The sequence below is a fragment of the Stigmatopora argus genome, chromosome 16, assembly GCF_051989625.1.
Source record: "Stigmatopora argus isolate UIUO_Sarg chromosome 16, RoL_Sarg_1.0, whole genome shotgun sequence".
In the NCBI taxonomy this organism is placed as follows: domain Eukaryota; kingdom Metazoa; phylum Chordata; class Actinopteri; order Syngnathiformes; family Syngnathidae; genus Stigmatopora; species Stigmatopora argus.
The window spans coordinates 2,900,748-2,928,695 of record NC_135402.1 but is presented as its reverse complement, the minus strand read 5'-3'; the positions used below and the strand labels follow the sequence as shown (position 1 = coordinate 2,928,695).

Below are 27,948 nucleotides of genomic sequence, written 5' to 3'. Positions count from 1 at the left end.
CCACTGTTCTCCAACGTGCACAGCTGTGACGTCATTTCCGTATGATGGCGGTAGCATGGAGTATTTTGAATCCCGTTGTGCTTTTCCATCATTAATGTGCATCTTTTTAAAACACAAGTGCCACGAAGCGGCTCAGGAAACACCAACTAGCCACCAAATACGACCATGGATTCGGTAGTGGGCGAAGACCAGACGCTCCCCGTTGACTTCAACGGAAGGTAAGAAAAAAAGGGGAAAAAAGTCTGAAGCTAAGCCGGCTAACGGTTAGCATGTCTGCGCTTCGCTTTACACTTGGAAGGCTTGTTTAGCAAAGCTAATATTTTGTAGATATTGTTCATAGGGCGCCGTCTATTAACAGGACACCATTGGTAATTCACTGTGCCACATACAATGAGCTAAGTTTTATGCGCCACGTATGATCGATGTGCACGTATACAATGGATTTACTATCCTGTTTGTAAGATTTAGTGACCGCGGAAAATGCATTTGTGGATAATTGTAGCATTTTGGAATGTTTTTCATACTGTTATTTAAGGGGAGGAATGATATTATTGTTACCATTTACCAAGTGCAAATGTTTGTCGTACACGGCTGGTTACTGATTGGCCGCCCCCCTACCTCCTGGTGTATAACACCGGAAGTAGCGTAAGGACAAATCGACTTCGATAGCAGCTACAGTAAGCGTCAGTTCATGCGTCTACATGGCCGCCATATTAGATGTGATAGTGGGGCGCTATTTTCATATGTATATTCTTTCATTTTGCAATTCTAATTTCAAATTGACAACGCAATTTGCTAAATTTTCTGTGAATTGATCTACTAGCAATGCTAGTGACTACACCATAGTCGAATTCAGATTTTATAAATCTCTGTACGTCTCCCCCCCCCCTTTGAAATCAGAACAATTTTAGTACTATTAAACACATTTTAGTAATATTAAAACCACTAGTTATGTGTTACTTGGTTAATAGATGGCGAATTAGAAGAAATAATTTTTTTAGTGTTTTTTCAGAGGGTTGGAACGTTTTAATTAGTTTTTAGTTCATTTCAATGGGAAACAAAATGTAGGTTTTCATAAAGAGCAAGCCTTTCCACAATACTAGTGTCCTACAAGTGCAATCAGTGGATTGGCTTCAGGTGCATCTCGTAGCCCAACCCCCGTTGCTTCAACTGAGTCCGAGTCTGTGTCTGTGCTGGATCTCTTGGAACTCTGCTGGCCCAACCCACAGCAATCCTTGAGGACCCCTGTTGTAGACTCTCCAAGCCAGTCCAAGTCTTTTTCTGGACCTATTGAAAATGTTGGCCATCAAAGCGCAGACTTTTGACTGTTTTGACTCATTTAAGAGCACCTTTGTTTAATGATATTTTACAAATTTCATTATACGCAGCTGTGTATGATGACACTAAAGGTTTTTTATTTGATTTGATATAAAGGCATAGCATCCCATAAGACTAGGCTTTCATTTCAAACTATTCCACAAAATGTAGGTTTTCATAAAGAGCAAGGTTTCCACAATACTAGTGTCCTACGCATGCAATCAGTGGATTGCCATCAGGTGCTTCTTGCAGCCCAACCCCCGCTGGTTCAAGTTTGTCAGTCAGCTCGGTCAGTGTTGGATGATTTGAGCAAAAAGCTGCCGCCACCCACAGACAGTGGCCCTTGAGCAAGCCCAAGTCTTTTTCTGGACCTATTGAAAACGTTGGCCATCAAAGCGGATACTTTTAACTATTTTGACTCATTTAAGAGCACCTTTGTTGAATGATGTCAAACTTAAATACAAAATTAGAATTAAGTTTAGTGTAAGGTTGGATTAAACATATTTTTGAGTGTGTCTGCATCGTAATCCAAGTTCATTTAAATTTGTTTATGTTATATTACGATTCACCTGTGCAAAAAGTCTCCCCGGCCATTTTGGAAAATTTATTATAACTGTATTGCATGAATTAAAATGCTATAAGAATCAACAAGCCACTGCAGTTCTCTGACAGCTCCTAGTCCAATTCTTATAGCGCTCTGCCCCACTTAATATGGCTGACGATGGCTTTTAGGGGATGTCTCTATGTTGGTGCGTCTAAGCCTGCCACCACAGCAACATCCACAGTGGTGCACTGAGCTGTCAGCTTGCTTGTCGTCTTCCCGCTCACTCGCTCGCTCTCGACAACATGGGGGACGGGAGTGTGTTCATTTCTGGTAGGTGAAACAGCCTTATAGCCATGTTTTAGTACTAAACTGCTTCTGTTGTACGTGCTTATTGTCACCTTTATAGCCTCATGGACGTCCGATATATGAAGCTAGAAAGAAGACTGTAGTCATCTGGTAAAAGCATCCTCAACCTTGGCGTTAGGAAGACATACATCCAGGTGGCGTGCGCGTAGTAATCCAAGATGTCAGCCGATATGCCAGACTTGAATTACCATAAACTGCATCACGTTGTCCAATGCTGCTGGAAATTCGGGTCGTCGAGTTGACTAGTTGTTAGTAGCCGGATGAAAAAGAGGAAGTCGGTGCTTTGCGGCTTCTTGTTTTGGACTGATTTTGGAGGGATGTTTCTGGCAGCTCGTGTCAATAACAGTTCATGTCTGTTTTGCATTGGTGTGCTTTAAAATAGAAGTGTGTCTCGTCATGAATGTTCTTTCGCATCTTCTAAAAAATAATATTTAACCAAATGGGTCTCATGCAGTGACATGCTTTCTTGTCATCTACACAGGAAGTGTTTCATAACCTACTTGACGTGACTTTTGTTTCGATGGTAGATTTTTGTAAGGTTTCCGTGGGAGGTTAAAATGGTGCGAATAGAAAACAGTGCAGCGGCAACAACATGCGCACTGACCCATCAAATTAATTTCAGATGGGAAGGCTGGCATTAAATGATCACGTCTCACTGCTATTGACTACAATAGAAGTCCAATCCAATTTTAATGAGGTGCTGTTAAATCAAAACAGATTTTACGTCTATCCCCGTCAATGGCAGCTATTGAGTTAATACTTGAAAATAAAACTATACATTTTTTTAATCCTCTGAAAATGTTGTGATCAGACCTCATTCCTGATCATGTAATTGAGGTCTCCAGTGCTTTAAGGACACATTTATGGTCATTTCATCAGGATTCAAGGGTCACGAAATCACTTCATCGACCATTCTAAGGTGGAAATCCAAATAGCCGTCCGTCCATGAATTTGATCTTTGATTTGTCGATGAATTGTGCCCGGCCGGTTGTGACGCCGCTCGGTCACAGTGGTCTGCTTGTTCCCTGGACAAAGCAAAGGCCGTTTCTTGAATTGGATGGCGAGGCTGCCACTGGCACATGCTGTGTCTGTCGCGCACAAACAACGAGAGGGTGAGGGCTCTCTAGCTTAAAAGAAGTGGAGAGCCGTTCCGGAGCTATTTCTGGAGTGTCCGGGGGGCTCCGTGCGAGAGGCCGACCGGCGTGAGTAACGCGTAAACATCACTCTGATGTCTTTTCCTTGAAAATGACTCTTCGGCGCGGGTGCAGCTGTGAGGGCTTTTATGATTGCTCGCCCAACGATTCATGTCCGTGCACAATTTTCTCCTCAGCTGCGGCCTTCCCGACTCACTGAACCTGGGTGACCGTTCCACTTCGGACGTCATGACAGGTACCGTGCTTTTCTCTTTTGTTAGGCGCGCTCGTTAACGCCAACGCACTTGTCATGTTTTGCAAGCGATGCAAGACTTGGGAGTAGTCAACAGTCCCGCTGGTAATTATCTGAGCAGGATGCAAAAATGACAAGGATGCTTTGGGACTCGGCTTCTTCCGCCGGCTCAAATTGTCTCCGGTGTTGACTTTCAGTAAAAAAAAAAATTCTGTTTACAAAAATGATGATAAATGGTACTTCTGGATAAGTAAAGTTCATAAAAATATAACTTCATCTTGAACCTGCCTTGGGAGGATGAAAAGAATATTCCAGATGACTTGAAATGAACTTTATGACCCACGTGACTAATATGTTCTTGTCTCAACAGCGACCTTTCCTGGCAAAATGTCTCCCTCCAAAGCCCTCACCATGAAGGACTATGAAAACGTGAGTCTGATATTTACTAACCCCTCATCAATTTGAGCTAACTCCTCCCTCGTGCCCCGCCCCCACCGCCAGATGCAAATACGGCGCTGCTCGCAGCCCCGTGGCACATTGATGCGCCATTGGCCTCGCTCTCCCGCGATAAAGGCCTTTATTCATTTGAACACTTTTTCCACCCGCATGATTCCCGAGCGGTGGTCACATTGTTAGCGTTAGCAAATCAAACCATTGCAATTGGGAACAACGGCAGCAGAAAAGTCTTGTGATCATAGCGCGCCCGCCACTGTTTCTTTTTGCATCTGACTGCAGCAAATCACCGCCTTGAAGAAGGAGAACTTCAACCTGAAACTACGCATTTACTACATGGAGGAGCGCATGCAGCAGAAATGCGACGATTCCACGGAGGACATTTACAAAACGGTGGTGTATTTTTTTTTTTTTTTTTTTTTTTTGCAGACCTCGACAATGAGCGCTTTCATCCTGTTTGGAAATGTGAAATTCTGAAATCATTTGAAATGTTTAACATGTCGTCTCTTGACAGAATATCGAGCTAAAAGTGGAGCTGGAGTCCATGAAGAGAGACCTGGCAGAGAAACAGGAGCTGCTCGTGTCCGCATCGTAAGAGCTCTTCTGCCGTCCGAGTTAGCCAAATCCGCTACGAGCTAAGTTAGTTTTTTTTTTGTGTTGGCAGCAAAGCGCTAGAGAGCCTGGCGGGTCGAGGGACGGTCGAGCCGCAACGCATCCGAGAGCAAGCGCAGCGGGACATTGAGGCGCTCCGTCACTCGTTCAACGCCAGAATCGCCGAACAAGAAGAAGTGAGAAACTCGCCGTCCGTTGTACTACGGCAAGGGTGTCAGACTCGGGTTGGTTCATGGGCCGCTTAAACGTCAAGTTGATTTCACGTGGGCAGGACCATTTTAGATATAATATTTAGATATTTTTTAAAATAAATGGATTAAAAGCCCTGAATATTCAGTTTTTTTATAGATCTAAAACAATGTTTATTTTAGCCTTTTTTTATATATTTTTAGATTTTACAAAATGATTTTTGAACTAAAAACACAGAAAAAATGGATTAAAAAAATGACAATTATTGGTTTAAAAGGGGGAAATCAGGAAATTTAATATACATCTATACTCTTCATTTTAATTTGATCCTAAAACAGAAAGTCGGCACTCTTGATTTACTTTCCCGGGCCACACAAAATGATGCGGCGGGCCAGATTTGGCCCCCGGGCCGGGCCAACGTGGGTGGGGAGGGAGGGAGCTTTTTGCTCAAATCATCCAGCACTGACCGAGCTAACAAAATTGAACCAGCGGGGGTTGGGATGAAACGAGAAGCACCTGACAGCAATCCACTGATTGCACTTGTAGGACACTAGTATTGCAGAAAGTTTCCTCTTTAGAGGTTGAAACCAAAGCACTCACTTTTGCCCTTTTTTTTAGTCTGTCCAGCCCTGTTAAATAAATGCCTAGTCTTATGGGATGCTATGTCTTCCTTCATATGTCCAATGCTTCAATTTCTTTGAGGAACTCACTCACTCACTCGCTCATTAGTGGTCAAAATTTTGTCGCCACTTTGACACATGTCCTGCGGGACCAGAGAGAGCATATTCACCTTCAATGATTGGACGATGTTTGCACGACAAAAGCAAAAAACTCTGATTGTATTTTAGTCCGGACCTAAGAAAGCGATCCGTGGACTTTCTGGGTCGGAATCTGCCCCAAAATTCAAATTCAAAAGCCTTTATTGTCATCATACACAGCTGCGTATAACAAAATTGGTGAAAAAAAAAGTTTGCCTCACAGATGTTAGTAAATAATGATAAAATTGAAAAAAAAAAAAACTGGAGAGCATTGAGCCGCTGCACCTGCGCGTGCCGCCATCTTGGATCAAATGCACTGACTTTTGTTGTTTTGTTGTCTCACCTCAGCGGCTGCGAATAAGCGAAGAAGAGTTGGAAAAGATGACGACCATCGCCGAGCAAGAAAAGCTCAAAAACATCAAGTTGGAGAAACAGATCCTGTCGGCCTCCTCAAGCGATCCCGCGCAAGACCTACAACTGGGCCTACAGGAGAACAACGGGTAAACTGGCGGCGCTGCCATTTCCAAGTTTGCCGACGTCTCAACGTTGTTTTCTTGTTGTCAGCGTCGTGGAGCAGCTGAAGGCGACGTTAGGGAAGCAGGAAGCGGAGATTCGCGAGAGAGACGTAAAGCACAGGGAAGAGGCGGAGCTGTCATCGGAACGAGTCAAGCAGCTGACAGATGAACTTGAGGTTGGGCTTTTTCTCGTGACTGCACGGCTTTGTCATGCAGCTGATTGGGTTTGTTCCAATGACAGGCCTTGAAGGACCAAATCCTCGGAGAAAAAGAACAACCTGACCTCCAGGTTAGTGTCCTTCAAATGTATTACGCTCTTTTATGAACTCATTGATGGCGATAGACCTGGGATGGTTAGCGTTGAATGATATATGTTTGACCTAAAACATCCTAGCAAAATGGGCTAAAGGTTTTTGCTACATATTCCTCAATGATAGGCAATAAATGAGAAAAGGCTCAATTAAACTAGGTTACAGATCAATGATTTTTTTTTTATAACATGAATTGTTTGATGGTTGTTGTTTTTTTAAAGCACAACTTTACTGCATGTTGTTGTAATCACCAACAATATTTATTCAAAACAATCCAATCCCGAGTCACAACAGCCACTATGAAACAGAGGCCCCCAAAAACTAGATTTCATTTGAATATTTTTACTTAAAACTCTGTTCAGTCATGTAAAAAAGGCATTCACTTTTCTTTAAGTTTTAGATTTAGTCTCAGGACAAGTAACAATATTTTAGTACAGAATTTTGCATGTAGATTATTTCAATTTTGAAGGGAGGTTTAAAGAACGATCTTGTTCTTGCATGATTAACTATGAAGACAGTGTGGAATAACTGGAGACACAAAACAGCCTTCTGTTCAGTCCCTCTTTAAAAAAAAACAAAATCCACTTATGATAGCTGTCTTTGGGCAATCACTATCATCACATATCCCATTACACCTCGATCCCGAGGAGGCTACCAGATGAGCCTCCCGAGACGCCATCTCACCTACAAAAAGTCAAGGAGAGGGGACCGGAACGCTCGCCTGGCGTCTTTTCATCAATGATCGACCATAAATAACTGAGTCCAGACGTCCTGGTAATCTGCTTTTAAATCCCCGACCGGGGGGCCCGCTGCCAAGACCTAATAAAGGGCCGTGAACTCCGTGAGTTCATCAAGCAAATGGGCGACCAGTTGTTACTTCATCTTACTTTTAAAGAGCCAAAATGCTTCTGGATTCTGGACCCACCCACGTATACCCGAGGGGAGCCGTTGAAGTGGCTAGCCGGCAGCCATAACAAAGATTACCACAGTAGCCTCGGCGGATTTGATCCGATCGACTGCGTTTGGTTGCGAGTGGAGCAGTGGCAGGAGCAGGGATTATTCAAGGATTAGGATTTACACCGCTCTCTAATCATTCGTCCTCCGCCATGCTCGGCCAAACGATGGGACGGGATCTTTAGGAATGGCTCTTTGGCCCCTGTTTCACGTGGATACACGCCATCTGCGTGGACCGGAGGCGGCATGAAGGACTCTTGTCGCGTTTGCGGCGGGCGTCTGATCGGCAACCAGTGTCGCTGGATCTTCAGCTCGGCCGCCAAGAGGAAGCTGCAGATCATTCTGTCGCACGTGCTCGGCCGGGAGGTGACCCGCGACGGTCGCGCCGAGTTCCTCTGCGGGAAATGCGTCTTCCAGCTGGAGAAGGTGGTGCAGTGCGACGTGAACCTCGGACGGTTGCGCGAGCAGCACGACAACCAGGTGCAGAAGATCCAAGCGGAGAAAGCGCACCTCGTTCAGTGCTTCGTCCACGTCTACAACAAGCACAACCCGGAACGGGAAAAGAGCGACGACGACGAGAGCGTGCCCCCGAAGACTCCCCTCCGATTGTCCGCGGTCGGCAGCTTCGACGAGGAGGCCGCGAGCGCCCTGCCCGACGAGGCGCCATCGCCCAGAGAGAGCGGCGGCGGCGGCGGGGCTCCCCAGCGCATGAGACGATGCGTCAGTCTGGACAGACTGGCGGGGAAAGGAGTCTTCCAGCCATGTTTGGGTCTGAAGAAATGGATGGCTGGATCAACCGTAGCGCTGGACGGTCCCACCAAGAGCTTTAGTTTGCGTGGATCGCGGGGCAGCTCTCAGAGTATGTACCTGGACCTCGTCCACTACAAGGGCACGGTTCCCCGATCTGGATTCAAGGGCCGCTCTGCGTCCCTGCAGTCCCTCAACAGAGATTTTGACACTGCGGAAACCACGCCACTTAAGAAGAAGAGCCGAGAAGTGAAGGTGCTCAGGAACTCTGCTAGCGGCGATCCGGTTGGGAAGACGCAAGCCAGAACGCTCCTCCGCGGTTCCTCGCGGCAGCCCTCCGTCGTCTTTGACTTGATCCAGATCCTGCGCTGCCTGGGCGGGAGGGGACTCTCGGTCTCGGCCGGGAGCCGCATCCCCGTCCTCAAGAAGTTGGCCGCCGTACGTTCTCCTCACACGTGCACCAAGCGTGTACGCAAAGAAGCTCGGTGGAAGTCCCTGCACGACCTGACGGAGGAATTTGACGACCAATACGCCCCCGCCCGAGCGGAGGTAGTTTGACTGGGAACGCTGTCATCGGTGCTGCAGTAATCCCTCGAATATCGCGGTTCATGTAGACCAGACATGGCCGTGATAAACGAAAAACCGCTAAGTAGGATCACCCCCATTATAACTACCACAATACACGTTTTGTACACAAGCCCAATGATCAAAAAAGTAAATTTATTAAACATTACAGCTATAAGCATGTCAAAAGACTGTAATGTATTAATATCGCAATATAATGTATATATAAAATGTATATACTGTAATCACGGTGAAAATAGTTCCTCTCCGCTTGATATAAGTTTTTAAAAAAACAATAAATAGAGTTTTAGTCCAAGTCCTTCGTCCACCATATTCAAGGGATTACTGTTTATCTGCTAGTGAAACTTTAACGGGTATAGTTGTCTTACCTTTTTGTCTTTTGGGAACTTTTTCGTAGAGCGAGATTCATCGACTGGAGTCCGTCAACAAGATGCTTACGGAAGAACTGACGCAGGCCAAAAGCACCCGTGAGAACCTGACAAAGACGCTGGAAGAAACACAGAATGAAAGCAAGGTATGAGTACAGACTTTAAAAAAACTGCTTTTTAGAGATTTCCTCATCGCCTGTTATCTTTCGCTCATTCACTCTTTTCCCAAATATTCTGTCATTCACACTAGCTTCAACTGTTTGTCCACAGATCCTGTCGGAAAAACTGGACGAGAAAGAGAACGAACTCTTCGCTGAGAAGAAAAACAGCCTCAAAAGGGATAAAACCATCCAGGGACTCATGCAGGTTCTCAATGAAAAAGAGAAAGAGGTGAACCTAAAAAAATAATTTAAAAATAACTAGAACCTCCTCAGAGTAGTCTAAGTTTTCCTGTGCGCAGATTTCAGAGTTATGTCACGAGATCGAAGACCGAGACGATGCTCTCGCCAAAGCTCGCGAGACTGTGCACAAAGCCCAGATGCAGAAATATCAGGCAAGCTGCCTACTTGCTCTACAGCGTTTGTGGGACCATTCAAAACCTTGCATCTTCTCTCGCAGGGAGCCGAAGAGCACCAAAGTTTATTGATGGCCAAGCAAACGGAGCTGGCCCAGCTGCAGGGAGATCACCACGGCAAGGTGCTGGAAACTCAAAAGCTGCAGCGAGCCTTGGAGAGGAGAGAGCAGGAACTGGCGGACTTGCAGCAGTCCAAAGAGCAGCTGGAGGTGGAGCTGGAGGACCTTCAACAGCAGAAGAAGAAGGGAGACAAAGCCCTCAACGTAAGACACCATCTGATTTTTAATATAGAATACAGTAAATACCTTGAAATACGAGCTTAATCCGTTCCGGGACCGAGCTCGTATGTCAATTTACTCCCATAGAAATGAACTAAATACAAATTAATTCGTTCCCAGCTGGAAAAAAAACACCCAAAAACAAGATATTAAAATGAAAAAATTTCTATTAGTTCTAATTCACCACCTACTCACTAAGTAACAAATACCTATCTAGTGGTTATGATCTTCAATAGTGAAATGTGACATTACGAGATGCGGCGAGAAAGACGGTGCGCTGTTATCGTAAGCAACCTCAAATATTTGCCTATCTCAAGGCAAATATTTGTTCTGAATTTTCCTCATGTCTCAAATTTCTCGTATGTCAAGCTATTACTGTCATTTTGATGTCATTCCTGCAGGATATGAGGAACCAGCTGAAAAAGCTAAGCGACGAGATTGGGGAGAGGGAAAGTTCTCTTGAACAGCGCTATCAGGATCTGTTAGATCAAACCAACAGAAAGCTTTTGGCGCATGAAGTCACCATCCAGCGGTTAACATCCAACCTGGCTGATAAAGAACAGCAGTTACAGGTAAGAAAAAGGAATAAAAGTGTTTATTGGAGTAAAAAATAATAATGTGAAAATGATCTTCTTTAGGAGTACATCAACTCACTGAAAGATCTGGAGCAAGACAAGACGCCGACGGGAAATGACGGCATGCTTGCCAAGCTTCGCCAAAGGCTGAAAGAAAAGGAGCGAGCGTTGGAGGTGAGCAAAAATCCTTCGCCGTTTCATTTCGACGATGAAATGACCCCGGATTCGTTCCAATTCTCAGCGAGCGCTGGACGATAGGTTCGCGGCCATCGAGGAGAAGGACAACCAAATCCATCTGCTGCAGCTCTCGCTCAGGGAGAAAGAGCGAGACATGGAGAGACTCCAGAACTTGCTGTCGCACAACGAGGAAACTATCAGTGTGAGTAGATGACGTCATATTGGATGAGTGGTGGAATAGCGCCCATCATTTTCATTTTCATTCCTGTCCCGGCAGAGTTTTGATGGCTTCATCAAAGAGAAGGACGTAGAACTGCAGCACCTCACCAACACGCTGAAGAACCTGCAAAGGGCCAAGCAAGACGTGGAGGACAACCTGAACAGGTTGCTGCGGGAGAAAGACTCCATCATCGACCAGCTGCGGCACTCCCTCGACGGCAAGACCAAAGATTTGGAGGTGTGGCCTCCCACCCTAAACCCCTTCATTTCTCCCGTCCGTCCCGTCATCCTTCAACGCCGACCTCTTGTCCTCGCAGGAAATGTCCCAGTCGGTGCTGAACCAGTCGCAGAGTCAAGCTCGCGATTTGGCGGAGCAGCTGGGCCAGAGGTTAAAGGTCACCGAGGCCATGCTGGCCGAGGCCGTGAAGCACAGGGAACGCCACGTGGCCGATAACAAGGACGCCGTAGAAGGATTGCTTGCTACCATTAACAGCAAGGACCAACTCATCAAGGTGGACTGCACAATTGGTTCTTAAAAACTGCCTGGGTCGGACCGGGTTTTTATCTATTTATTTTTCAAATGAAATGATTTTTTTCTCCAGGAGTCCGCCGAGCACTACAACCGCATGCTGTCCGAACGTTCCCACGAGATTCAGGAGTTGAGGAGGCAGCTGTCCGAGCGCCAAAGCTCCACCGTGACCCGGAAGGACTCCTCGGAGGAAAGCGCCGAGATCCGAGAGCTCCTCGCCAGAAAGGACAGCCTCATTGACGTAAGATTCTGTTTGGAAAGCTTTCTGGTTTTAAGTGAATGCCGTGAGTGATGCTGTTCCTTTTTTTTTGCAGAAGCTCCTCCAGCGCGGCCAGGAGACGGAGGACCACCACCAGGAACCAGACTACGTGCTGGAGCTCAGACAAACCGTCCAGATTATGCAGGAGAAGTTAGATGAGCGGGAAGGTGAGGGAGGGTTTGGTTGCTACTTGACATTTGCCGGACAAATCTAAAACTTTACGGGGAATGCTGTGGGTTTTAGGAATTTTCACACCCAAAATGGGCTAATATTGCCTGCCAGTTGTTTGTCAAAACAATATAAAGTTATTTATAAGTCAGGAGAGGACGAACTAAAACCAAATGTATTTCCAGAGCAAAATTTATTGAATTTGTCTCTATTTTAAAAAAAATATACATGTATATTTTGTATACTTTACATTCCTTTTTTGTTTAAGGAATAGTTAGTTTTTGATTGGAAATTATTTATTTATTGCAAATGACAAAATATTTGCAGGTCACATTTTTTATTATTTTTTTATTGATTTTTGACGATTCTTCTTTGCTCCCCCGCAGGCGCACCTTCCAGGAGGAACAGCGACGACAGCGTGGAGAGCATTCCCCTCTCCAGGAAGACCCTTGTCGTCCTGAAGAAAGAATTGGCGCAGAAAACCGAAGCTCTCAACAAGGCGCTGAAGAGAGAAAATGAACTGAAGGTCTTGTTTTCCCCACCACTGGACACTCTTATTCTTTCACATTTAATTGCTCAATAGTCATTTTTGTCCTTCTAGATGTCTTTGGCGGAGCTTCAGTCATTACTCTCTGAGCTGGAAGGTCGCAGTGAAGGCCAGGCTGCCAATATGGAGTCCCTGACTACCACTCTAAAGACCAAAGATGAAATTATAGAGGTAGGTTTCTCACCGGTGGAATATCATATCATTTTATTTCCACGCAAAGTTTCCAAGTGTGCGAGCGTCTGCTTCCATTATTTTTTTTTTAGCAGGCTCTCCATCAGCGCCTCGGCCAGCTAGGCCATGGGGTCCAAGATCCCAGTCTGGACCCATCGGCTTTGGGGCTACCTCAAAGACAGAGGACCGTGATTGGTGGAGACAGCCAGCAGGAGGTAAAACGGAATGGAAAGCTCTCTTTTGCTTGATGGAAATAGGATTTTTAATTTAAAAAAAAAAAAGATCAAATGTTGCCATCTTGGCTTTCAGGTTCTCCCCGGCTTGGCGACTTTGCAGCAGGAGCACGAAGCGCTTAACAAAGCTCTGAGGGCCGAGCAGCAGCTCTACTCCAGTCTGGTCAGGACTGTTAAAGAACAGGACAGGTGCAATTTTAGTATTTGGATGAATCGAGCGGTCTGTTTTAGCCCTTTTTTTACACAAGCAGCCTCCATCGGAGATGATGATGAAGGGGGGGGGGGGGTTGTTTACAGCGCCCAACGTCTCCACGCTCTGCAGCTGGAGCTGACGGCCGTGCAGCTTCTCAGGCAGCAGCTGGAGGACGGCGTCAAAGCCAACGAGGAGCTCCGGGACGACTTGGAACGAGAGCTAGACCGAGCCAAAATGGGAGAAGGTGCGCTGCCAATGCATGAGGATCATACTTAATTTTCAGGAATCTTCATCCGGGACAAGGATGTCATAGTAAAAAAAAAAAAATAACAATAATAATTAAATGAGACATTTTCACCGGACGCGATCAAAGCATTGCTGCCGACCCACCCAGTCAAATTGGATTAGACGTCTACGGCAGTTGAATTGGAATTGATGTCACCCACTCATCTGTCTTCTTCACCCTCAATCTTTCCTAATTTTATTTTCTCTTACTAAAAAGCTCCTAATCTGCATGCTGATTTTTAAATTTCTTTCTCTTTGTCTCACCCTGTTTACCTCTCTGCATGTAACCATGACATTCCCCCAACTTGTCTCTTTATGTTCAAAATGTGAATAAAATCTTTTTCTTTTTTTTTCTTCCCCACATCTTTTTCATTTTGCCTGTCCACATTACCCATTCACCCGCTTGTGTTTGTCCTCGGCCACCCGCCACGTTAAATTGGCTTAATCTCTAATGGCGTTGGTTATATAACGTAGCAAACGGCATGCTATGTTTAAGTAAAACAACTTTCCGCTCGTCTAATCTTGGGTTACGTCAAGGGCGTGATGGCGTTGACCCGGATTGCCAGTGTCTCCGCACACTCGGGTACTTCTGTAAGCCTTCTTATTTCAAGTCAGGATCTGGTCCTGGCGGAAAGGTGGGGAAATTTCACTGAGACCGCCATGTTCCTCTTTTTCTTTGATACCCGATTCAACAAGAGAATTCTCCACTTTGCGTTAATGGCATAAAGTGACAAAAACACCAAATTTTCTCATCGCTATCACCATTTTGTAGCATTATCATTCCTCATTCAAGCACAACATTTCATTTTAATTGATTTATTTTTATTTTTGAAACACCCTTTTGGCCAGAAACCTACGCTATCACCACTTTTCATTGTATTTTTTGTATTGCTAATGTGTTTTTTCAAATATTTATTTTACTATTGAATTTTGTCATGATCACAACTCATTAAAACACAATATTTACCACGGAAAAACAGCACTAAAACATGATTGTACCTAAAGAAGATATCGGTCGATTCATTTTTTCCGGAAATATGTTTATAATATCAACTGCAGGAATTTGAAAGCCGGCACAATATACACCCGTAACCCTCATCGTATGTGTTTAGGTGCAAGTGGAGTGGACCCTAAAGAACTGGAGTGTGTGCAGCATCAACTGGAAGATGCCCAGCGCTGGAACGTCTCTCTACAAGCCCGCCTGGGAGCCATTCAGAACCGCGGCGGCGGTGTGGGCGGGGCCAACGACTGCGGTACCGACTGCACATTTCATTGGGGAGGCGTTTTAGTTAAACATTGGCTTGTTTCTCTTTTCAGGAGACTCGTTAAGTTTTGTCGGGGACCAGACCTCTTACATGAGCATCTGTGTGGGAGAGGGCCACCATGACAGTTCGCCGGAGGAGTTGAGACAGAAGGTACATGCAACATTCATTTTAAGAAGTGCAAAAATGACCGTACAATCCATGCAATGCAAAAATGGACTATTGAAATGGTGCTAAGGACATATTGTTATTTTGTCTATTAGGTACTAGAGCTTCAAGACTGCATCAGCAATCTTCAAGCTCTCAACACAGAGCTCCAGAGCAAAGTGACAACACTAGAAAAGGCCAACCGGCATGATTTTGACAAGGAAGACAAAAGCAAGACCCTCGCTGGTCCCTGGAAACAGGTTGGAGGACTCAAAAACACGGCACTTTCTCTCCGAAATAGCACATACACTTGTGTTCTTTGTTTAATCCGCTGAAGAAACTTTTAGTTTGGACACCCCCTGAGTGATAGTGTGTCCAAAATACCATCTTAACAGCCACATTTTTAGTCTTTCCGTCTAACCTTTGAACCTGTCTTTACCTCTGCTGTGTCTTAATATGTTGCTTGCAAGAAATTGGGAGTTCCAAATGAGATATTTCCTATTTTTCAATCGTCTCCAATGCAGCATGGTTCATTTTTATTGATTTATTTTTGTTGATGTGCCTTTTAGCGTTTGATGAAAATCCTCCTGACTTTTCCTCCATTGTTCCTAACCAATCCTGTGTCTCTATTTCTATCTGTGTCCCATGAATCGGTCTCTCTCGCCGCCATGCCACATTAGACACGTCACGCCATCCCGCTGTCGCTTTGCACCGTTTTTTGCCTTCTGTTGCCCCATATAGTTTTCTTTTTTTGAGTCCCGTATGTCATACTCGCCTCACAACCCATTACTCTAGCAGCCGGAATCGCCGGCGCTCCCGCAGAACGCCGCGCCAAACTCTGGAGACCGAGGGAGTCGGACGGTCGTCCCGTCGGGGCAGGTGAGTGACGGCCATCGCGAGGCCTGGGAGTGACCTTTCCAAGATTTTTTGTTTAATCTAATCTAATAACATTCCCTTGTCTTCCAGGTGGTAGGGGAGGATAGTCTGGATAGCGGTCTGGGCCAAAGCAGGGAGCATGCTCAGTGTGCCCTAGTGGAGGCTGACATTAATGCGGCTTCACTCCGACGCCTCGGGTAAGTATTAAAAACAATTTTCCCTGTAATTTCAAATATTCATCTAAACCAAGCGTGTCAAACTCAGGATGGTTCGCGGGCCGCGTTAATGTCAACTCGATTTCATGCGGGCCGGACCATTTTAGATATAATATCTAGATTTTTTTATTATAAATAGATTAAAAGAACTCGAATAAAAGCCCTGCATATCCAGTTTTTTTGTAGATCTAAAACAATGTTTATTTTAGCTTTTTATATATATTTTTAGATTTTACAAAATGATTTTTAAACTAAAAACACAGAAAAAATGAATTAAAAAAATACAATTATTGATTTAAAAAGGGGAAAATGAGGAAATGTAATATACATCTATACTCCATTTTAATTTGATCCTAAAACTGAAAGTCGGCACTCATGATTTACTTTCCCGGGCCACACAAAATGATGTGGCGGGCCAGATTTTTGGCCCCCGGGCCGCCACTTGGACACGTGATCTTAACCAAAAAATATAATGTAATATATATGGTAAGTGAATTGAAAAAAATGTGACTTTTGGATGCATGCCTGTCAATCTCAGCCAATTGCTCCCCTTCTTAATGATTACAATATCCCTTATTAAGCGATTAAAAAAACATACAAATGTAACGAGGCACATATCTACTCACATAGGGTGTGCTTAAAAGTCTAAAATTTTCTCCAAAGTGGACGAGGTGCCTAATCAGTATGCACTAAATTCAAGATTCTATAGATGTCGCTGTATGACGGCTTGACTGTCTGGCTACATTGCTTGCTGACACGCTATACTTATATAGTGAAAAAGCGGATATCATGCTTAAAGGATGACAATATTAGTAATCGGTGATTATGTTTTTGTCTGCCACGAGTGACCGAGACGATCCAGATTAGAGCCCAAATGGGTAAAACCAGATCAGTTTTACAAAAACGTACGTACTTAAAAAAATCCCATGCAAAAATTGTTATACGGCGTACACCATTTGAATGACGTATAAAATACGGGAAATATGTATAATATTAATATAACAGTATGTAGATAATCAGTTATTGTTAATAATTATTGAACTTATTACTATTATATACTTTTTAAGAATAAACAAATGTTAATTAATTCATTATGTAGCATGATCAGTGGCATCCAATGAGCTAAATGAGCGTCCTTCCTATAAAGGCTTAAAATTGCTATCAATTCCCTTGCCACAGAGAGGAACACCTCAAGCTAACGATGGAAAACGGTCCACAAGATCTGCCCAAGGAAGAAAAGTCCAGCGAGTGCAAAGAGAAGGAGAGGATGGGCGTGTCCGCAAAACCCAGTCGGGAAACCGAAAGATGGAAAGATGAGGGAGGTGCCGAGGATGGGACTTTCCTGGCCAACGCGGAGAAAGTGGAAACGCTTGAAAATGGCCAGCACAGCACCATCTCAAAGCACAAGGTATGTTTTGCATCATGAGAAAAAGCGTCAAACATTTGAGAGCGTCCCTCTGTCTTTTCTAGACCCGCGCCAGGTCGCGCTTGCCTGTTCCCATCGGGCCGAGACCGGAAGCTCGGAGCGACTCGGAGTCGGCTCGCGCCGATCCGGCCCCGGCGCCATCGGCTCGCTTGACCCAGCTGGAGCTGCTCCACCAAGAATGCCAGGAGAAGGAGGACTTGATCAACAAGCTGAGCGAGCGCTTGGCCGACCTGGAGGAGCTACAGAACAAAGAAAATATGGGCGGCCGTCAAACGGAGGCCTCGGAAGATGCCGGATCCATCGTCGCGTACCTGACTGAAAGCCAGAGTGGATCCGGCGAAGAGTGTGTCGCTTTACAGGAAGAGGATCTCAAAAAGCAACTTGGACAGATTTTAAAATTGGCAGAGAAGTACTTCCTGTCACCAGATGGACAAGAGGCAGAAATGCCAAATCTCCTTCTGGAAATCCAGGCGCTGAACGCCGCTTTACACCGAGGATCCCAGGGTTTGGCGAACGGGGCCTCGAGACTGAATATCCCGACGCGGTCGGCGTCGGAAAAAGAGAAAAATCCGCAAGGGCTGAGCCAAGTTTTGTCAAAATGCCTGAATTCTGTGGAATCTCTCCTCGCATCTCTGGCAGCGGCCTGCACGGGCGGCCATTCGTTGGCTGACCTTGACCTACGGGAACATTTGGACATCCTCCAAAGAGATCTGCAAGAGCGACGGGAACGATTTCCAAGCGCCGAATCGAGCGGTCGCCCCGAGGAGACTCCCCGCTCGGACCTCCATCGCAACCTGCGATTCCTCTGGCAGATCCTCGCCGATCAATCTCGGAAGATTGCCGAACTCCAAACCTCCCTGCGCGACGAGAAGGAGGCCCGGGCGGCGAAAGCGGACACTCGGGGATCGACTACAAGTGTTCAGGCTCAGCTAGAAGCTCTGCACAAGGCGTTGAGGGAGAAGAAAAAAGCCTGCGAAAATCTGGAGCAGAAACTGGCCACGGCGGAATCCGCGGCGTCGTCCAAAGGTGGGAGCGTCGTCGTCTTCTACGCTTATTTGACTTTGTATGAAAAGCTTTACACTGGTACCTTGACTTAAGAGTAAGAGCAATGTGTCCAAAAATGTTTGAGTCCTCGCAATTTATGTCTAGAATTCACCACCTCTGATTTTTGTAGTCCTTGATCTTTTATTAATGACTACAGATTGACCACCCTGAAAGATTCCCACAAATTGGACACCTGTATACGTTCAATTTGGAGTTGAAGTCAAGGTGCCAGTGTGCTCGTGCGCTTCACATTTGAAGGAAAACCCAGCCGCCGCCACCGGCCTAACGTGAACGTTGCCTCCAGCTCTGTATCAGGATGACAAAGGCGTGCAGGTGGATTTGCAGGACCTGGGTTACGAAACCACGGGCAAGAGTGAGAACGATAGGGAAGAGAGCAGTAGCACAGGTCAGACGCTGCACGTCCCGAGTGGCCGTTCATCTCAATCACTCACGCCCGGCCGGCCGCAGATTAATCTCACATCGCTGGGCTCTCCGCGTTTGAATCTTCTAACTTCACCGCGTCTCTTGGGAATGGCTAGACGCTTGGGGTGCCGTGGATGAATTCTTTGCATGTCTTTTCAGCACTTGACAATCTCCACGGGTCATTCTTTCACTTAGAAAAGTCTTGTTTTCCCCCGAAAACGGGTTGTAATGAATTTTGACATCACCAGCTGTGTTTTTAATTTTGTGGTTTGTTTTTTCTTTCCACGGCGGGATCCAGACCTCGACGTTGGTGTGAAATCCAGCCCAAGCGCTTCCCATCTCCCCTCGCTGCTGATTCAGGAGCAGGCGCACTTTTCTTCCAATGAACATCTGGACTCTTCTTCTGGCACGCCGTACCCGAGTTCCCCCAGCTTGAGCTCCGCCAAGGTATTCCATCCCAGCAACAAAATAAAAAACAAAACAAAAAACGTTGCTAACACAACCTTGGCTGCGTTTTCAGGTCAGTCCGAAAAGCCTCGTGCGGAGGGACCGCGTCGACTCGCCGGCGAGCCGTCAATCGGGGCCCGCCCGGGAGAAAGAGGACGACGGCGATGCCGGCGAAAGGACCAAGTTACGGCACGCCCGCAGCCGTTCCGCGTCCCCCGCCAGGTCTGAATCCCACGCAAAGAAGAGTGGGACACAAGAACCTAGTGGTCAACGCTTCTGTCTCCGCAGTTTGGACTCCCTGGTGCAGTCGCAGGCCCGCGAGCTGTTGCAACTCCGTCAGCAAATCAAGGAGACGCGGCGGCTGGGGGGCCTCCAGCGGCGACAGTTTGGCGAGCTGAGCGGAGCCTTGCGAGAGTTTTTCAAGGCCGGTCCGCCCGACTGCTACGTGGGCCAGGCGCTCAAGGGGCAGCTGGACGAGAGCCTGAGGATCCTGGATCGACTGGACGGACTCTCGGACAAAGGTGGGCAAAGTCGCCACGGCGCCGCACGTACGTGTCTTTGACCTTTGTTGCTCCGTCCGCTAGGAGCGACTCATCCGCATGATGAAGACGTGGCGGCTCTGGAACTTTCTCGCAGGTACTTGTCAACTTTACGCGGCGCTGTTTCGTATTTAGCGAGTATTCAATACCCAGAACGGCGTTGGTCGAGTCCGTGCGTGCGTGTACGACAGCGGCAAATGTTATTTGTAGAGAAGCCGAGGCCGCGGAGCACCCCGTGGTCTCGATCCAGCAGGAGCTGGAAGAGTTGCGTCTGGATCTAGAAGGCGAAAGAGAGCGGCTCCGGCGCTACCTCGGCGCCCTGCTTGGCCAAAATTGCGCTCTGTCCGCCCGCGCCGGCCAGCGTTTGGATGCGTGAGTGAGGCGACGCGTTTGCCGTGTGCCGTGGTATAGTCGCATGACGTTTTATGCGAGGAGAATGTCGACTCGTTGACTGCCAGCCCTGGTATATATTATATATATACACATATGGCAGGGGTGTCCAAAGTTCTCTGAAAAATGGGAGGATACAAGGAAGTCCACTTTGAATACTGAAGTCATTGTAGGCTGAACTCAAGCTTGTTGTGCGGGCCCTATTCAGTGATATTTTCACATATTGTTCGTACTCCCTTGCTCTTCACCTATGCACGACTTTGCCGTGGTTGTGTGGGTTTGAGACGGAGCGGTCTTTTTGTCGCGTTTAAATTAAATGTTCGCCGTTGTCAGAGGCCTAACAAATCCAAAAATGGCTTGTAAACTAACACATTTGATTCCTCTCACTCCCATCAGATTGGCCAAAGAACTGCAGGAGAAAAACCGCCTGATCCAGAGCCTGCAGTCTCAAGTCCAAGTCCTCAGTCCCAACAGAACCCCACCAGGCCCAGGCCCCGGTTCCGATGCCCACCTTTCAGATAAGGACTCCTGCGGCAGTGGCAGCCCACTCATGCAAGGTAGCGTTAAAGGGATAGAAGCCCCCTCTTCACGTGACACCCACGGGTGGGAATCGTGTTTCCGAGTCGCCCTCGGGTGTCCCCTTTCCGCACCCCTTGGAAGATGCATAATTCAGAGGCGCCACTCTGGTTCCGCCCGAGGACAACCAAAGAAACCAAGCAACCTTCAATTGTTTTACGCGCAGGGGCAGACGTGGCGTCGGACTTGCGACGGGAGAACCGACTTCTTCGCCAGCGGCTGAGGAGCGGCGAGGAGCTCGGCGCTAGCTTGCGCGCCGAGCTGGACCTGCACCTGTCCGTCATGTCCCGGGCCCGCCGTTCTGCGACGCCGGCCGCCGACGGGGACGGACGCTCGCCGCCCGTGGTTAATTCAGGTAGGCGACGGACGACGGCTTGGACCTCGACCGCTGATGAACTCATTTGAATGAGATTGGATGTCTGCCGTCCCCCTCAGAGCTGTTGGCCGAGCACCTGGAGGAGATCCGAGCGCTGAGGCGGCGCCTGGAGGAGAGCATTTGCACCAACGACCGCCTCGGGGAGCAGCTGGAGCGCCGACTCGCCCAGGCCGATCAAGACACAGGTCTGGCTTTTTTCATCATTTAAAAAAAAAAAAAAAAAAGTACTCTCGCTCTACACCCTGTCTTTAGCTGGTCGAGGGAATAGTTATCCTTGGTAGTCGACTCCATTTTGTTTTTGTATGCCAGCCTGCCGCTGATACACCATTGGAGCACTAACAAAAATGAGCATAGCTTTCCCTTATTTAACTCTCAGAAAAGGAATATTGATATATCACCTTCATTTTTTAATGAATCGTTTCAATACAAATTGTATTGTTGTACTGTTTACAGTTGGCTAGCAAAATGTGTCATTAACAAAATGATAGGACATTTCTTGAATTTCTGCCGTTCCCACAATGTCTTTGATTTAACTTTGCTCGCCCGATCGGGTCCTTGCAGCGGCCGCCAACATTTTCATCCACGCCAACGCGGATCAAGGCCACCTGGTGAAGGAGGTGCACTTTTTGCGGGGCCAGAACCGAACCCTCAAGGAGGAGCTTGAATTGGAGTCCAAAGGTACAAATGCGCAAAAAGTGACAAAGCGTAGCGTGAAGTGACGTCTTTCCTCTGTCCTTCCGGGCAAAGCGCGGGAGAATCTGGCCGGGCGTGCGGCCAAGCTGGAGCAGAGTGACGCGGAGAACGACTTCCTGAGGCGGGAAAACGGCGGCCTGCGGGAAAAGCTTGAGCTGGCCGAACGGGAGAAGGCCCGTCTCCTGCGCTCGCTGCGTGGGTACGTTTGCTCGCTCATTGCTCGTTTACATGATTTCAATGGCGATCCACTGGCAGAGCCATTCTCAATGATCCATTTGCCTCCAGTTTGCAGTGCGAGGCGAAGCTCCAGCGGCAGCAAATGAGCGACTCCCAGCGTCTCCTGCGCTCGCTGCGCCTGGAGCTGCAAGTTCACCAGAGACTGGAGACAGAGAATCAAAGTGGGTTGGCCGACTTGAGGTTTGGCCTCCGTTTTTTTGTGTCCGGCGTGGTCAGCGGGTCTTTTCCACGCCGCCAGGACCCGGCTCGGATGCGGCCGACCTCTCCGAGCTGCTGTCGGAGATTCGCCGTCTGCGGGTTGAGCTGGAGAAGAGCGTCCGAGCCAACGTGGCTCTGCGTCAGAAGCTGGAGGAGCGGCTGCGGTCGGAGAGCGACGGCCCGCTTCTCTCGGACGACGGCGACGGCTCCGGCGAGAGCGCCGCGGACGCTCCCTTCCGCCTGGTCCCGGGACACCGCCTGTGGGCCGACCGCAACGGGCGCCACGTCCTGGCGCTGGTGGAGGACTACGACGCGCTACGCGGCCGGATTTCGGAAGGCCGGCAGCTGGCTTGCGGCCTGGACGCCCAGGTGAGTTTATAAAAATAGCTTCTAGACATCTAAAAAACGGAGGCTAATTTATTTATATAAAAAAAAGACATTACAAAAACTCCATTTTTATTTTCTTCCCCACACAAGGAGGGCGCGCCGGCGCCGACGGGCGACTTGAGCGCCCTTCGCCAAGTCCTGGACGAGGCCGCCCGCCTGCTCAAGCTGCCGTGGAGGGTCTCGGTGCCGGCCGGGGTTCACGACCGTCAGGTATGCGGCGCCCACTCGATGCGGGGTGATGCGGCGTGCCCTATCTCAATCCCTCTCCTCCCGCAGGACCATCTGAAGAAGGAGATCTGGCGCCTGAAGAGCCGACTGTCGCAACAGGAGAGGATGCTGAGCGGCGCCGTCAAACGTCTGCGCACCACCAACCAGCTCAAGGAGGGGATGGAGAGAGTCATCATCGACCAGCGTAGGTAGACGCAAAACGAGGAGGCTCGGGATGGCGCGTCTGATATGGTCTTGTTCTTTCCCGTAGTGGCCCTCACGCACGGCGTGTTGAAGAAGGCCCGTGGAAACTTGGAGGTGAGTTTCTCGCACCCAAACACAAACGCAGCCCAATACAGGCAGACCTTTGACTCATTGCTACTTTGTTGTTTATCCGCAACATTAGAAAAGTCACTGTTACCACTTTGGCCCAAGCGGAGGACATGGTAAAAAAAATGCACCCAGCTTTGTGTTTTTGCATGAACAAAGTTGCACTAAAAAAAAGAACAATATTCTGCTTAGGATGCAACTTTTTGCATGTGGAAATGTTCAATGTATACAGACGTTAAGATAGTCGAGAAAATGTCTTCTTGCCTTTGAAAAGTAAGACTCTTTTTGCTTTGGCCAGTAAAAATAATACAAATTGCGATATTGTGTAGTCAATGCATATGCTAAGTGCGAAAAAGGTCTGTACTAAGAACCGCCTAGGCTGCAATGTAAGACTTTTTCGTATAGTAAGCCTCGCCGTCTTTAAAAAAAGCATGATAACCAGTGGTGATAGCTGTTATCCAGAATATCATATGTAATAGAATGTAATTAATATTCCCATGTCTTTCTTTTTCAGGAAGTGCCCTTAAATGGCCAATAGCGGGTGTCGAAGTTTACTCGTCGGACGAGCCGTGACCCCCTTTTACTCTTTGGATTCCTCTACTTTATTTGTACTTAAGTGGCGTTTGAGGTACTCTTTACTGCTTTTGCCTAAATGCGGATGTGTATATGTTCTTTTACCCTGTAGTGTACTTTGCAGTTTAAAAAAAAAAGGGAAAGTTTTACCTTGAGTCCTGTCTTTATTAGCTTTGGCGTTATAAAAACAAATAGCACAAACGGGCAGTCACGTTACATCCAGGGTGCCGGCTCTAAAACGAGGCCGAGGTTTTCATCTCTGCACCAGTCGCACGAAGGCTTGGACCAGTTGGACGATGGGCTCTTGGCCCTCCTTGGAACCCGGCGTGAGGGCCTTGGCTTGGGCCTGGGCCGGGGACGACGGGGAGCCGCGCCGAAAGTGGCGCGACAGGCTGGACAGAAGCGTGCTCTGCAAGGGAACGGAGGCAGGTGAGCTGGCGGGTGGGTAAATCAGAGTGGCGACCACGACTCACCAATTCCGAGCAGAGTTCCTGCTTGAGACGCTGCTTGTCTCGTGGCGGGACGGTCGGGTCTTTCAGGCAGCGCAGGGCCTGAGACACCAGAATGTAGAAGCAGTTCTCCATGGTGAACATCAGTAAAGACCTTTCCAAAGAAGAGCATGTTAGGTAAAGCATTGGACAAACGGACGGACGAGGATTTGTGAAAAGTCCTCACTTGAGCGCCTGCACATCCTCCGAAGACGCCAGCGTCACGCCGAGCGAGGCCCCGTCTTTTTTCTTCTCCGTCTGCCGAGAAACACGGAAATGACGGCCGGGACGGGTCGGCGAGAGGGCGGCGAAAGTTAACTCACCTCTGCCAGCGTGCCGAGCGCCACGTTGACGGCGGCCAGCAGGGTGCCGAAGGACGGCGAGGCGTCGGGATCGAAGGCCGGCGCCGTGAAGCTCAGCGCGAAGAGGGTGCTGTACGACGAAAGGTCCATGCGCTGGAAGAAAAAAACAAAGGGCAGTGAGGAAGAATGCTTTACGATGCCGGAAGTCATGCTGTGCTTTCCCAAGTCCCACCTGGTCCAAGATGATCTGGCAGCAGTCGGGCGTGAACTGGCGCAGGCAAGCCAACGTCTTGCTGAGGATCTTGAGCAGTCCGCAGCGCACGCTCATCGCCGCCTTGCGCTCGGCGTCGTCCGACTCGCCGCCACCTCCCGTGGAAGGCGTCGTGGGAGCGTGCTGGCTCTTGGCAGCCGACGACTCGCCGTTTTTTGTCTGCAAGAGGAACGTTTTGAGTCTGGCATTCATTTTGGACGGCAATAACCTCGTCTGACAATGACAAGTGGACGCTCGTGGCTACCAAAGATACCTGGAGGTAGTGGTGCAGCATCTTCTTGCTGTGCAGCAGGTAAGTGCACGTCTGGCACAGGTAGCACAGATTCACCTGGAAGCAGAGGTAACCCCATTTTACATCTTTTTCCCCCAGGTTTTCCCTACACCCACACAAACTGACCTGCACATCCCGGAGCAGGTCCGGCAGGTGAAAGCGCCACTGGGCGGAGAAGCCGGAAAGCTGCAGCAGGAAGCCCACCGTCTGCTCCGCCTCCTCCAGGCACGCCAAACTATGCGCCGCGCTGACGGCGTTCAGGCACTGCACATGGATACCGGGTAAATAAAAATGGGACACTGTAGTACGGGGGAAAAAAAGTGTACAGACGCTCCCCTACTTACTAACGAGTTAGATTGTGGGCGATTGGTCGTAAGTTGCCCAGTGCTATATTTTGTATTATAATTTATGTTTAAGCCCTATATAAGTGCATTTGTATGTTTAAGGCTTGTCTATGTAACATTCATTGGTTTGTACTGAAAAAAAACATTTAATAAAATGGAGAGAATACATACAGTACTGTATGAGAGAGAGAGAGTGTGAGAGTGAGAGTGAGTGTGAGAGAGTGAGAGTGTGACAGTGAGTGTGAGAGTGAGAGAGTGTGTGTGAGAGAGTGAGTGAGTGTGAGAGAGTGTGACAGAGTGAGTGTGAGAGAGAGTGTGACAGGGTGAGTGTGAGAGAGTGACAGTGAGTGTGAGAGAGTGAGAGAGTGAGTGTGACAGAGTGAGTGTGAGAGTGAGAGAGAGTGTGAGTGACAGAGTGAGTGTGAGAGAGAGTGAGACAGAATGAGTGAGAGAGAGTGTGAGAGTGAGAGTGTGAGAGAGTGTGAGAGTGAGAGTGTGAGAGAGTGTGAGTGTGAGAGTGAGAGAGTGTGAGTGAGAGTGAGTGTGAGAGAGAGTGAGTGTGAGAGAGAGTGTGAGTGAGAGTGAGAGAGAGTTAGTGTGACAGAGTAAGTGTGAGAGAGAGTGAGAGTGTGAGAGAGTGAGAGAGAGAGTGAGTGTGAGAGAGAGTAAGAACCGTTGTTCGTAACTCGAATGTTTGTAAGTAGGGGAGCGTCTGTATTCCCAGGTGGAGGTTTACATTACCTGAAGGATGCGTTCCCGATGCACGCCGGCAAAGTCCAGCGCCTCGTGGAGGAAGTGGTAGCGCAGCGTCTTGAGCAGACTCTCCATCAAGGACACGCACAGGCGGTAGACGCCGGGCCAGCAGGCGCCATCTTGGGCCTTGCGGCTCAAATTCTGCCGGGGAAAAAGAAAGTCAAGAAAGTAGACGGTAGATCATGCGCCGTCACGTCGCGATCGAGCCCTTACCTGGGACGTGCCGTTGTTAGGCGCTTCGTAAACGCCGAGGAGAGGGAGGCAGATGGTCTGGATGGCGCCGGCGCCAGCGACAGCCGCCGCTCCCTAACGGCGCCCACAGAGAGAACATTTGCACGTTGACTTTCTCTGTCAATGAAATAAAATGCTTTTACACGGGAAAATGTGTTGGTGCTTTTTGTTGCCGAATGGGACTCCTTATTGCTAGGAATAGTGGAAGTGGACCTGCGGCGAGCGCGCCAAAGTGAGCAGCAGGTGGAGCGCGGCCTCGGTAAAGTAGAGGTTCTGCTTGGAGCGCAGGCTGAACTCCACGGCGCCCAGCACGGAGGGCAGAACGGGGACCTTCCTCATGGCGGCGCCCCAGTGCTCGCCATCCTCGTCGCTGAGGCAGAGCTCTTTGGCCAGGTGCAGAGCCAGCACGCTCACCTGAAAACCATGGAATGAATCATTAGGATAAAAATGCTGGACTATACATGGTCATGTTTTAAAATTGCCTTACTATACTATGTCGGTTTTTTTAAAGAAAAAAAAGCCTTACTATACTGCGATTTTTTAAAGAAAAAAGCCTGTCGTTTTTTAAGGAAAAAAGCCTTACTATACTATGTCGTTTTTAGGGAAAAAAAAGCCTTACTATACTATGTCGTTTTTAGGGGAAAAAAAGCCTTACTATACCATGTCATTTTTGGACTAAAAAAGCCTTACTATACTATGTCGTTTTTTAAGAAAAAGAGCCTTACTATAGTATGTCGTTTTTTGAATAAAAAAGCCTTACTATACTATGTCATTTTTTAGGGAAAAAGCCTTACTATACTATGTCGTTTTTTTAAGAAAAAGAGCCTTACTATAGTATGTCGTTTTTTGAATAAAAAAGCCTTACTATACTATGTCATTTTTTAGGGAAAAAGCCTTACTATACTATGTCGTTTTTTTAAGGAAAAAGGCTTACTGTACTATGTCGTTTTAGGGGAAAAAAAGCCTTTCTATGCTATGTCATTTTTTTTAATTTAAAAAAAGCCTTACTATACTATGTCATTTTTTGAATAAAAAAGCCTTACTATACCATGTCGTTTTTTGAATTAAAAAGCCTTATTATACTATGTCGTTTTTTGAATAAAAAAGCCTTACTATACTATGTCATTTTTTAGGGAAAAAGCCTTACTATACTATGTCGTTTTTTTAAGGAAAAAGGCTTACTATACTATGTCGTTTTAGGGGAAAAAAAGCCTTACTATACCATGTCGTTTTATAAGAAAAAAGCCTTTCTATGCTATGTCATTTTTTAATTTAAAAAAGCCTTACTATACTATGTCATTTTTTTAGGGAAAAAGCCTTACTATACTATGTCGTTTTTTTAAGGAAAAAGGCTTACTATACTATGTCGTTTTAGGGGAAAAAAAGCCTTTCTATGCTATGTCATTTTTTAATTTAAAAAAAGCCTTAATATACTATGTCATTTTTTGAATAAAAAAGCCTTACTATACTATGTCGTTTTTTAAGAAAAAGAGCCTTACTATAGTATGTCGTTTTTTGAATAAAAAAGCCTTACTATACTATGTCATTTTTTAGGGAAAAAGCCTTACTATACTATGTCGTTTTTTTAAGAAAAAGAGCCTTACTATAGTATGTCGTTTTTTGAATAAA

General features: G+C 47.3%; 2 protein-coding genes across 4 annotated transcripts in view; one reads left to right on the top strand and one right to left on the bottom strand.

Moving 5' to 3' along the window:
* The first annotated feature begins 30 nt into the window (after positions 1-30).
* On the top strand, positions 31-23,808 carry cdk5rap2 (CDK5 regulatory subunit associated protein 2). Its single transcript, XM_077623211.1, is given in 49 exon segments — positions 31-218; positions 3,163-3,172; positions 3,544-3,616; positions 3,984-4,042; positions 4,349-4,459; positions 4,581-4,657; positions 4,731-4,854; positions 5,974-6,125; positions 6,190-6,316; positions 6,382-6,429; positions 9,135-9,251; positions 9,376-9,495; positions 9,566-9,658; positions 9,724-9,942; positions 10,359-10,529; positions 10,596-10,706; positions 10,774-10,911; positions 10,987-11,166; positions 11,246-11,440; positions 11,531-11,698; positions 11,772-11,883; positions 12,271-12,410; positions 12,486-12,602; positions 12,698-12,817; positions 12,912-13,024; positions 13,133-13,272; positions 14,426-14,566; positions 14,631-14,728; positions 14,839-14,982; positions 15,518-15,601; positions 15,689-15,795; positions 16,993-17,221; positions 17,284-18,265; positions 18,588-18,689; positions 19,005-19,153; positions 19,227-19,375; positions 19,442-19,674; positions 19,738-19,789; positions 20,479-20,639; positions 20,825-21,013; positions 21,094-21,219; positions 21,596-21,926; positions 22,013-22,125; positions 22,203-22,531; positions 22,640-22,759; positions 22,826-22,961; positions 23,028-23,074; positions 23,163-23,202; positions 23,601-23,808. Coding segments are annotated over 49 exon segments (7,209 nt in total). The 5' UTR covers positions 31-165; the 3' UTR covers positions 23,660-23,808.
* The window catches only part of nup188 (nucleoporin 188), a 35,182-nt gene continuing 31,037 nt past the window's right edge, over positions 23,804-27,948 (bottom strand). For 2 of the 3 annotated variants that reach the window (XM_077623201.1, XM_077623202.1), the window contains 9 exons: positions 26,533-26,733; positions 26,302-26,394; positions 26,077-26,229; positions 25,118-25,255; positions 24,974-25,048; positions 24,682-24,879; positions 24,471-24,602; positions 24,335-24,405; positions 23,804-24,262 (listed from right to left, as the gene is read on the bottom strand). In XM_077623201.1, coding sequence (XP_077479327.1) covers positions 23,893-24,262; positions 24,335-24,405; positions 24,471-24,602; positions 24,682-24,879; positions 24,974-25,048; positions 25,118-25,255; positions 26,077-26,229; positions 26,302-26,394; positions 26,533-26,733 — 1,431 coding nt within the window. In that variant the 3' untranslated portion in view covers positions 23,804-23,892. The remainder of the gene's footprint in view (positions 24,263-24,334; positions 24,406-24,470; positions 24,603-24,681; positions 24,880-24,973; positions 25,049-25,117; positions 25,256-26,076; positions 26,230-26,301; positions 26,395-26,532; positions 26,734-27,948) is intronic. The other variant, XM_077623203.1, reaches the window with a different exon arrangement.